Raw genomic sequence first — 12,205 nt, 5'->3', positions numbered from 1 at the left:
TCAATGACGGAGACAGCTCCTGATCATCTTAAAATTGGAACATCCCAAAGCAGTGTGAAACATGGGGTGGGAACAGCAGAAAAAAATTCCCCAAGGCTAAACCGTAGCCAACCAGGTAACATGGAGCTCAACCAAGAACCACTGGTGCTCACCCGAAAAAAAAAAAAAAAAACAATACACTCTCAAAGAGGATCAGGTCCTCTAAACCAGTGGTCCTCAACTCCGGTCCTCAGGGTCCACTAACAGGCCAGATTTTAAGTATTACCTTGGGGAGATGCAGACTAGAGTACTGGAATCACTGAGCAGCAAATGATATCACCTGGGATGTATTTCAGTTATCTTGCAAATCTGGCCTGTTAGTGGGCCCTGTAGGCCACGGTTGAGGACCACTGCTCTAAACAGAAGCCTGTAAAACCTTGCCGCCAAAGGAAGCACTCACAGATACCCAACACATCCACTCTTGAAAATTTTGTAAAGGTGTGCACAGACAACCAGGTAGCCGCCTTGCAAACCCGCATCACTGACGCCTGACGGAAGGCCCAAGAGACACTAAGCGCTCTAGTAGAGTGCGCCGTAACAAAGAAAGGAGGAACCGGACACTTAATTGAATAGGCTTGAAACAGTCTGTCTGATCCATCTGGAAATGGTCGCAGCATAAGCGGACAACCCCTTCTGAGGTCCGTCCGTGAGCTCAAATAGTGAGTCTGACTTCCTAAAAGATTCCGTAGCTGCCCTCCTAATTGTCCGAACCACATCCAAGGAATGCAAGGCAAATTCCTTAGAATGTTTTCGCCTTGGACACAGGGAAGGCAACACAATGTCTTCAATCAAATGAAAATCAGAGACAACCTTTGGAAGGAACGACAGGCAGGGGCGAAGAACCACCTTATCTCTGTGAACCATCAAGGTGAACGACAAGACAACACCACCAGCTCTGACACCATGCGCGCAGAAGTGATTGACACCAAAAAGGCCACCTTCTGAGAAAGCGTAAGCAGGGGTTATCTCTCTAAGGTTTTCAAAAGGGGGTTTCTGGAGGACTGAAAGCACCAAATTGAGGTCCCAAGCGGCAATGGAGACTGCATCAGAGGATACAAGTTTCAAACTCCCTGGATAAAAGTATGCAGGAAAGCGAGGCCAATGGTCGTGAAAAAAAGAACGCCAAGGCCGAGACCTGGTCGATTTTCTAGATGTTAACAGCATAGGAATCACTGAATCAGACAAACCTCTATCTTTCAGCAACTGGCTTTCAACAGAAAAGCTGTTAAAGCCAGCGACTGTAAAGCAGGGAGAAAGATTGGCCCTTGGGACAGCAGATCTTCCCTGAGAGGGAGTCTCCAAGGAACATCGGCATACTAAGACCGGCGAGGCCAGTCTGGAGCCACTAAGATGACCGGAATCCCTTCTGTCTCCATCCTGCAAAGAAGTCTTGGCAGAAACTTGAGAGGGGGAAAGGCGTAAATCAGACGATACAGACCCCCATGGGGCCACTAGCGTGTCTGTGGCGTCCGCCAGAGGGTCCAGACACTGTGCCACAAACCTCTGCACCTTCATACTGAGACAAGAGGCCAACAGGTCCACCTAGGGAGTGCCCACCGGAGGCACAACTGATGAAACCCCTCCGCATGAAGTTATCATTCCCCCTGGTCCAACGCCTGTTGACTGAGATAATCCGCCTGACAATTTTCCACAATATCTGACAATATGTACAGCAGAGATGGCTGGAACAAAAGGTTCTGCCCACCTAAGAACGCTGGCTACTTCCCGAGCCACTTCTTGTGCCCTTTTGGTGATTGACATAGGCCACAGTCGTGGCATTGTCTGATTAAATTCATACCAGTCATCCTTGAAGACGATCCGTCCAATGATCCAGACAGTCTGATTTCTTGGAGCTCCAATACATTGATCAGCAGTCTGAAATCTTCCAGTGGCCAGACCCCATGAGCAGAATCTTTTCCGAGGACGCCTCCCCACCCAGACAGGCTGGCATCCGTGGTGACCACCGTCCAGTACAGGGGGAGAAAGGATTTGCCCTGGTGAAGTGCTGGAGAACAAAGCCACCAGATCAGGGACCCTCTCGTACCCCTGCTCAGCCGGATCAGATTGTCTAGGCAGAGTCCAGAGTCAGACATAGATAGTCCAGATTTGTAGACGGAACCAAAGCAGACTTCTGAATGTTCAGAAACTAACTCCCTCAGAGTTCGCAGAGCAATCTCCAAGTTGTCAACCAAAGCAATCGGAGACTCCGCTCACAGAAGATGATCTTCCAGGTACCCCAGTACCGTGATCCCCCACAGACGCAACAATGCCAGTACCAGGGCCAAAACTTTTGTGAAGACCCGAGGAGCGGAGGCGAGACCAAAGGGTAACGCCACAAACTGATAATGCTCCTCTTCCACAGCAAAGTGGAGGAAGCGCTGGTGACAAACACATATTGGAATGTTAAGGTAAACGTCCTTGATGTGGATAGAAGCAAGAAGATCCCCCTGATGCAGGGATACCAATACTGTGCGAATGGACTCCATTCGGAACGTCTGCACCCGCACAAAGCAGTTTAGCGCCTTGAGGTCCAGAATTGGACGTGCCTTGCCCTCCTTCCTGGGGAATGTAAACAGGTTTGAATAAAACCCATTTAAACAGGGACAATCACTCCTTGGCTCAGCAAGTCATGCACTGCCCAAAAAGAGACCCCCGTAAGTGGTCTGGGAACAGGCACAAGTTGGAGGAAAAACCTTTCCGGGGGTAGGAACGAAACTCGATCTTGTAGCCTGACCATATGACTTTGTGGACCCACTTGTCCTGTACCAGGGAGGTCCACGGATCAAGAAACCAGAGAAGACGCCCCCCCCCACCCCACATAAGGGCGAGGGCACCCCTTCATGCTGAGGGAGCCTTGTCCGCAGGTCTGGAGAAGCCCGCTCTTGGCTTGCCAGACCAGGTTCCTTTTGATCCTCCGGAGGAGGCCCTGAAGGGTTTTGATCCCTTGGCTTGAGACCCTGAGGGACGAAAAAAACAAACTTATGAGCCGAGAAGGATGGACCACGTCTATGACTGGGCTCCTTGCACTTTATTAGCATGTGGAAGAAAGGTACTTTTACCCCGTGAGACCCTAATGATGTCATCCAGGAAAGCTCCAAACAGGCGATCCCCTAGGAATGGGAGATCAGATAAGGCCTTCTTAGTAGTCTGGTCCGCAGACCAGCATTTAAGCCAAATAACATGCCTAAGGACAAGTGCTGAGACAGCCAGCCTCGCAATCAGAGGAGCCGCATCCAAAGAGGCATCACAGACAAACTGCAGCCCCTGGACCAACCGATCCGCTAGCTCAGCAAAGGCAAGGGGAAGCTGATATGGATAAGAAGTCTGGAATCTTTCAGAGTCCAGGTCCCCTGGAGTCACAGCTTTCCACTACTCCACCGCCCTTGCATGTGCAGTAAAAAAGGAATCATCCTCACTGCAGAGCACCCGAGGTGCGTGGACACAGACCCAGTAGAGTCGCTATATGCTAAGCTCATTCTGAGAACATAACAAGCAGGGGAGGTCGCTGACCACAGTCCCACAAGGAGATGCCGGCTAAAGTTCCACAAAAAAGTCCCCTATCCGGCCTAACCACCATAACTGACATAAAAGGACATAGCCCCCTATAAAGGGGAAGAGGGGGCCCGCCGTGATGTAAACGCGCAGGTCAAGTACCCCCACACAACAATGCCCCCACGGCGCCCCCTGGTTAAAGCCCTCAATTTTTTGGCCTGATCCGGCCGTGTGAGGTGATCCGTTAGCATCCGCCGGTCAGCTTGGTCAGGCACTCGAGACAGCTTAGTCAGCCCCTCGGACAGCTTAGCCAGGTACCCGGACAGCCGCCGCCTCAATTTTTCAGCCTGATGCGGCCGCATGAGGCGCGCATCTGTCGGCAGCAACGTTCGCTCATCTCGGTCAGCTTGATCAGGTACCCAGACAGCCGCGAGTATGCCGCAGAGTGGCAGACTAAATTTTCGGCCCGACCCAGCCACGTGAGGCACAGACACACGGATGAAGAAACATCCGCTCCCCTCCAAGCCTATAACCACTGCTGGGAGCACAAAGGACATCCCTGCCCCAGTCACTAACCCCCAGGGGGCCGGGAACTTGCTCAAAGACCCCCGTGTACGATCCGGACAGCCTGGTTAGCAACAACCACATCCACCCCCCCCTTACTGGAGCCAGTGGCAAAACCAGCTTCTACCTAACCCCGGGGGGGGGGGGGGCGTGGGGGTAGGTTGGGGCCAAACGAACACTGTGACTGTTAGAGGGGCTGGGGGAAATGGAAGGGAACCCGGGGGTCCGCCCATCCCAAGGAGGGGCCCACATCCACCACGAGACCACAAGAGCTATGGGGGGGACACTCGTAGGTGGAAACGCGTTGGAGGGAGCCAGCCACGCCGTTACATGTCACGGACCGTTCTGCAGGCGGCCATGATTTTTAAAGAGCAACTGTTTCATCTGTATATGTTGATGTGTTTGCCTTTTGTAATAAACACATTTTTTAAGGTTAATGCACCATCAGCCCCCGCCTTTTTTTTCCTCCTTTCGGGAATCATCTTTTGGGCATTTTTGCCATTGAGTCATCATCAGACTCATACATTTGTGGAGCGGATAGGTCCTGGAGAATCACAGCTAGAGTGCACCACTCCATGCTCTGACAACGGATCCTCTGCTTAACAGTTACAAGCTCATACCTCCCTAAAATCTGGTAAGAATCCATCTTTACCACCGGGTGTCACAATTTCACCATATTTGCCACAGTGAAAGTTGCAAGTCACTATTTGTATTGCGGTAAGAGGCCACCCAAGCACATTATTATTTGAACTTTCCTTTGAAGCACCATCTGTCTACATCCTTTGTCACGTTATCACTTCATCACGGATTTATCACCCATGTTTTGAAGTTGAAGCAGACAGCATTATTGGAGAGACTTTAACCATTTGTGTTTTTGTATATTGTTTTTACTACACTGGTTACATGTTTTATTTTGCATAATTTTTTCAAGCGCACTATTTCCTTTTCATTTCCATTCTATAATCATGTTCTAGTGCTGCTTCTACTCTTCCTATTGATTTTCGCACCCTTTATTCTTATACCTATGGGGGGACACTACTCACCATACCGACAATTGAGTGGGCGCCACTCCGGACAGGCTACCTCTCCACTCGGGGTGGGAGTGCTGTTGGCCAAGGGGTACGCTGTGACTCAGACCGAACCAGGTCGTGCGCGTCCCGGCGAGGTGTTTCACTCGCAGGCCAGTCCACGTCCATTGGGGCTCCGTCGTGAAGAGGCCTAGCATGGAGCTATAACCTTCATACGCTCGCGGGCTGGACTGGGAGACCTTAAGGATCTAGGATACTCAGTCCAGCTGTTAATTGCATTTCTCTCAGGAACATAACTAGCTAAAAAAATGTAATTTTGCCAAAGGTTTCCTTTAAAATAAAAAAATGCAAGCTAAGATCGGAGTCCCAGCCGGGAACTAGGTCCTACTCCTAAACTAGGCAGAAACAAACTGAAGCTTATAGCAGAGTGTGTGGGTGTATGCCTGCAGGGACTGTTCCATAGGCGTGGTAAAGTTTTTTCCTGCCTAGTATTCTACTCCTGTAGGGGGCAGCATAACCCAATGGCTAAGAAGAATATGGAGCTGTGTCTGTCAATCAACGATAGAGAAATCAGTGCATCCACCAGTGCCTTTTCATGTGTGGCTACAGGAGCAGAGGAATCATCCTCACTATCTGAGAAATCAGGGTGTGTGGACACAGACTCAACAGGGTGACTCATGTCCCCGGCTGCCAAATCAGATTCAGGATCTGAGGAGACAGATAAGGCAGGTGAAGACGGGGGGACGCTTTTTTCTAGCCCGTTCCCCAAGACCAAATCCACCTTGGACACCAAACACTCCAGGACCGCCATCAGTGCAGTAAGGGACTGTTGGGACACGGAGGGCCCGGCAGCCTCTGAGAGGTGATAAGGTGGAGAAATGTGCTCTAGAAGGTAAGTGAAAGGTAAGTGAGACCTCCCAAATATTTTCAAAATGAGGCTTCTGGAGAACTGACAACACCATATTAAGGTCCCACGTCCGGAATGGAGACCGTACTGGAGGAGCCAAGTGTCGAACTCCCTGGATAAAGGTAAGCACCAAGAATGTGTGGCCAACGGACATTGAAAGAAAACTGCCAAGGCCAAAACCTGGCCTCTGATGGTACTCAAGGCCAGGCGCTGCTCAACCCCCTGTTGGAGGAAAGTCATGATCCAAGCTACCCAAAAGGAGCGAGGGTGAACCCTAAGACTGACACCATGCAATGTATGTCTTCCAAGTGTGAAGGTAAATCTTCCTAGGAGGTAGATTTTCCAGCCTTTAAGATCGTAGGAATCACCAATTCAGACAAACCTCTATCCTTCAGCACCTGGCTTTCAACAGCCAAGCCATCAAAGCCAGCGACTGTTAAGCAGGATGGACGATTGGCCCTTGGGACAGCAGAGCTTACCTAAGAGGAAGTCTCCAAGGAGCATCGGCGAACAGAGGTACCAGATCAACGTACCAAGACCGGCGAGGCCAGTCTGAAGCCACTAGAATGATGGAATCACCTCTGCCTCGATCCTGCGCAGGAGTCTCGGCAGAAGTTTGAGGAGGAGGAAAGGTGTAAATCAGACGATACTGACTCCAAGAAGCCACTAAGGCGTCTGTGGCGTCGGCTAGAGGATCCAGAGACTATGCCACAAACATCTGTACTTTCCTTTTGAGACAAGAGGCCAACAGGTCCACCTCAGGAATACCCCATTGGAGACACAACTGATGAAACACCTTCGGATGAAGTGACCATTCCTCCTGGTCCAACGCCTGTCGACTGAGATAATCCACTTGCCAATTTTCCACCCCTGGAATGTGACCAGCGGAGAGGACTGGAATGAAACGTTCTGCCCACCTTAGAATAAGGCTACTTCCCGAGCCGCAAGGACACTTCTTGTGCCCCCTTGGTGATTGAAATAAGCCACGACCATGGCATTGTCCGATTTAATTTGTACCGGACACATCTGAAGATGAATCACCCAATGATCCAGACAAAGTCTGATTGCTCTGAGATCCAACACATCGATTGGAAGCCTGGACTCTTCCCTAGCACAATCTGTGCCGAGGACGCCTCCCCACCCAGACAAGCTGGCATCCATGGCAAAGACCATCCAGTATATTGGAAGAAATGATTTTCCCTGACGAAGTGCCGGAGAGCGAAGCCACAAAATCAGGGACCCTCTCGTACTCTGGCTCAACAGTATCAGATTGTCTCGAGACTGAGGATTCCTGTTCCATTTTACCAGGATCTCTTTTTGCAGATACCTCGTGAGGAACTGTACAAACGGAACCGCCTCGAAGGTAGACACCATCAGGCCCAGCACCCGCATGCAAGTCCAATGAGATGACTGTCTGCTGGACAGCAGAAGCTGAATTGCCTCCTGCAATTTTTGGAGTTTTGTCAGGGGAAGAAACACCCTGGCTGAGGTCCAGTCCAGAGTCAGACCCAGATAGTCCAGTTTTGTGAGCGGAACCAGAGCAGACTTTTGAAGGTTCCGTATCCAACCGAACTTCATAGTTCATAGAGTGATCTCCAGGTTGTCCATTAGAGCAGAAGGAGACTCTGCTCGCAAAAGCAGATTGTCCAGGTACCCTAGTGCCGCGATCCCCCGCTGACGCAACAATGTTAGCACTGGGGCCAAAATTTTTGTAAAGACCCGAGAAGCAGGGGCGAGACCAAAGAGTAATGCCACAAACATATAATGCTCCTCACCCACGGCAAAGCATGGGAAGTGCTGGTGACAGGCACACATTGAGATGTGAAGGTGAGCGTCCTTGATGTCGATAGAAGTGAGAAAATCCCCCTGGTGTAGAGACACCACTACCGTGCGAATGGACTCCATTCAGAACTTCTGTATCCGCACAAAGCAGTTTAATGCCTTGTGAAGCAGAATTGGACGTACCTTGTCTTCCTTCCTGGAAACTGTACACAGGTTTGAGTAAAAACCTTTAAAAGCGTTCCGATGGTGGAACCGGAATAATCACCCCTTGAAGTAACAAGTCTTGCACTGCCCTAAGGAGACCCCCCTAAGCGATACGGGGACAAGCGCAGGTTGGAAGTGAAGAAACTTTCCGGAGGATAAGATCAAAACTCGATCTTGTAGCCAGACCGAATGATTTTGTGGACCCACTTGTCCTGTATCAGGGAGGTCCATGGATCATGGAACCAAAGACATCCCCCCCACCCCAGACATGGGTGAGGGTGCCCCTTCATGCAGAGGAAGCCTTGTCCGCAGGTCTGGCAAAGCCTGCTCATGGCTTGCCAGACCAGGTCCTCTTAGAAGCACTGATTGAGTCCCTGAAGGTCTTAGATCCCTGGTCTTGGGACCCTGAGGGACGAAAAAGCCTCTTGAGGGCCGAAAAGAAAGGCCCCAGTCTGTGACGGGGTTCCTTACCTTTGGAAGCCTGTGGAAGAGTCCCTCCTGTGAGGCCTTTGATAAGGTCACCCAAGGAAGCTCCAAACAGGCGATCCCCCACAAATGGAAGATCGGATAAGGCCTTCTTAGAAGTCTGGTCCGGAGACCAGCATTTCAGCCAGATAATACGCCGTGGGACCACTGCTGAAACAGACAGTCTAGATATAAAGGGAGCTGCATCCAAAGAGGCATCACAGACAAACTGTAGCCCTTGGACCGTGGAGTAGTAATAGTTGCCTTTTGGTTTTGAAAGGTACTCAGGTTTGCCAACTCCTTTACTCCAGGTTACGGTTTCTTTAGGACTTCACTGCACCACTGATTGCCTCTAAAGGGTTAACTCAGAACCATAATGGAGCTACCATAGTGTAGTATTTTGAAAACAGCATAAAATGTATTGAAGAAATACACTTCCAGAAATAATAAAATAAACAGACACTCAGGATATACTCTTTATTCACTGCACTTCTGGTCCTCGGCTCTGGTGTCACCTGGCTTTGCCCCACCCGTATTGTCAAGCACCACGTGACTTCGCCAGGGGTTGCTGCAAATTTATGGTGGAGCACATAAACTTAAAGTGTGTTTGGAGCATGGGATCACTTTCTAAGTGAAGATTGTATGTTGGATCTGAAATCACTTTGCATAAGACGGTACTTGAAGTGGAATATATTTCATTGGACATGGGACTGCATTTTATATAATATATGAATGTTTCTGTACATTGATTTATATGGCATTTGTGTGTTTGTTTTAATAACTCACAAGACACAGAGGTGTGATTATTCGCACAGATTTAAATTAGCTTAGTTTAACAGCAGCACAACACAACTACTTATACATTGAATTTAATTGGTGGGCAACACACACTTTGGCTATTGCAGCAGCTGAATAGCAACATTTGAGGTTTAATTCCTGGAAGCGCATACGTGATTCTTTGTTTCGTTTTGTGCAATAGAAAGGTGTCAGAACACACAGTGCATCAGTTTGCGGTCAATGGGCTGTGTAGCGCATGAGGACCCATGCCTTCAGCAAAAAGCACCAACAATGGTATCAGAAATGAGCCAATGAACAAAGGTGGCCTGGTCTTGATGAATTCAAGAATGGTTTGGAGGAACACAAAAGTCTAAGGTGTTGACTTGGCCTCCAAATTACCCAGATCTCAATCCAATCGAGCACTACCTCGCAACTTGGCTGTAAAGGCACACAGTGTTTAACCTTCATTAAATAAGGTAAAAAAAAAAACCTGTGTGCAGCAGCCCTCCTTTTACTTACCCGAGCCCCATCTCGATCCAGATGTCCATGACAGCCTTACCTTTCCAGGGCTCGTGGCGCGAAGCAGGCGCGCTCCCGACCAGCGACTCCGTGTGTGAATTGACACAAAGCCACCGGTCGGAGGCACGCCTGCTTGGCAGACCCCAGAGCAAATGGCTTACTGTAAGGGGAACCTGGCAGGAGCGCCAACGTGGAATCCAAGAAGAGGAGGATCTGGGGTGCTCTGTGCTAAACCATTACACAGAGCAGGTAAGTATAACATATTTGAAGAAAAAAACCCAAAAACAAAGTTTTAATATCACTTTAAAGGATCTGCTATTAAAGGTTTGGTCAGATACCACAGCATACCTTCAGAGGTCTAGTGGAGTCATGCCTTGATGGGTTACGGTGGGTGGACATGGTATGGCTGATTGGCATATATACAGCGAGCATTATAGCTACAGGCAAGGTCTATAGTCTGTCTTGCCTTCCCGTTTGGTCTACATCAATCCATGTACTGCGACATTACTACAGTTTCAGAAATCAGTGATTACAAATTTGCTTAAAACATCTTCGTTCCAATGAGTCTCTCATGTAATCAGCCAGTACAGGCATTTTTGGCAACCTAATTTAAAGTTCTATAGGAGTGTAGGTGAGGACAAAAATTCAACAGAAAAGAATTACAGTTATTTAAACATAGCACAAATTTACACCTTTGTAACTCCTTAAAAAAACCAAAGGTTAAACTGGGAAATATTTACATATTTATTCTTTTTATTACCTTGTGAGAGCGCAGAGAGCAGATACGACCACACTAGCCAGACTTAGGGAACCCTCCTCACCATTTTCATGCAGAAAAACTTTAATACAGCGCTCAATTTCTTTCAGTTGCTCTTCACAAACTGGAACTGTTGCCACCTCTTGTTTCAGTCGTTCTACTTGTCTCAAAAGCCTGTTATTTGTATCAGCATAATAGCGTTGCAGAGACAATTCAGTGGCAGAAAGGAACTGACAGACCGCTTGGGGGGGCTGAGGAGCATACTGCAATTCATACCTGTAACAAATAATGATGTGATCAAGATCTGCTTCTTACAATTTTTTGGACAAACTAAATTCAAGTGCTCATTTAGATGGGCACAACTGCTGCATGCATTTCGTTTGCATTTAAAGATTGACTTGAAAATCTCAGATTTTCTTATGTGATGCTTCTGACCTACTTCAAGATACTTTCCACATTTACTTACAGAGAAAATCAGTTCAATTATATTTAAGAATTTTCTTCCAAATAGTCATTGTTTACAGCAATGATCCATACATTCCTTTTGCTAGAGGAGTTTCAAAAATTGGTGCTCGTTTACAGTCTAATAAGGCTATATTCACTGAAAATTGCGCAGCAAATACATACACTGGCTCTATTACTTACACAGTAGCTCTCTTAAGCTGGCCATAGATGGATAGAATTTCTATTGATCAGTAGATAGACTTCCGTACAAAAAGGGTGCCCAAACGATGATCAAAATGCGGCAGCCAAATTTCAGTCCATGTTTGGTCGGTTTAGGGTTCCACAGTAGCATGGGCGTTTACACATGCTACAATTTCTGGCAGCAAGAGTCTGCCAATGCCTGCAAATGGAACTGACAGATGTGTGCAAATAGATATTTGAAACTGTTTCTATAGCCAGCGATCGTGAGTGGACGTATTCAAATTCTTGCTGCTGGAATTCACATGAAGGGAAACTCCTGTATAAATTGAGCCTAACTCGGCAGCTCTCCAACATCAAACTGGTTGTTGGCATGTGTTCTGAAATAAATTGGGTGTCAAATCCCATAGGTTGCAATTGCGGTTCTGGGCAACAGTGGATTTATTGGTTATATCCCCTTCCCAGATAAAGATTACATCTATGAACTACTACTACTCTGTAATGTTTTATAGACAGTGCTCATTGTAAAAATTTGTTTGAGACTATAAAGGGGCACAGAAAAATTATTCATCTTCAGGTTACTGCTGCATAAATGCAGGATTGAGCACTGGCATCAGATGAGGCCCGAACATCTGCCTGGTAAAACATGTAAAAGGCAGACTAGGTGGCAGCCTTGCAAGTCTGGAAAACAACTGCTTGATGCTAAAAAGCTCAAGAACCACACACAGATCTAGTAGTGTGCGCCCTGGAATATAATGGTAGAACTTGATCCTTAAGATTATAAGCTTGAATAATGGTCTGTCTGAGCCATTTAGAGATGGTGCAACAAGAAGCCAGTGCACACACATGGGGATCATCCAGTATGAAAAAAGAGAATTACTGTTTCTTGAAATAATTAGTGGCTGAGGGATGGACTGCTCAGAGCCTGAACCTATCTAGACAATGGAGGAAACTGTCATTTTCGTAAACAGGGACTGGACAGAGAGATGGAAGGACAAGGCTGAGGTGAAAGGAATAACCTACCTGAAG

General features: G+C 48.0%; 1 protein-coding gene across 4 annotated transcripts in view; it reads right to left on the bottom strand.

Moving 5' to 3' along the window:
• Positions 1-12,205, bottom strand: part of SMG1 (SMG1 nonsense mediated mRNA decay associated PI3K related kinase) — a 795,166-nt gene that overhangs the window by 136,076 nt on the left and 646,885 nt on the right. For all 4 annotated transcript variants that reach the window (XM_082260927.1, XM_082260924.1, XM_082260925.1 and 1 more), the window contains exon 49: positions 10,538-10,810. In XM_082260927.1, the coding sequence (XP_082117053.1) occupies positions 10,538-10,810 (273 nt within the window). The remainder of the gene's footprint in view (positions 1-10,537; positions 10,811-12,205) is intronic.

The sequence above is a fragment of the Pelophylax lessonae genome, assembly GCF_965119305.1.
Source record: "Pelophylax lessonae genome assembly, chromosome: 6".
In the NCBI taxonomy this organism is placed as follows: Eukaryota; Metazoa; Chordata; class Amphibia; order Anura; family Ranidae; genus Pelophylax; species Pelophylax lessonae.
The sequence above is the reverse complement of the archived record's forward strand: the minus strand, read 5'-3'. Positions and strand labels throughout refer to the sequence as shown.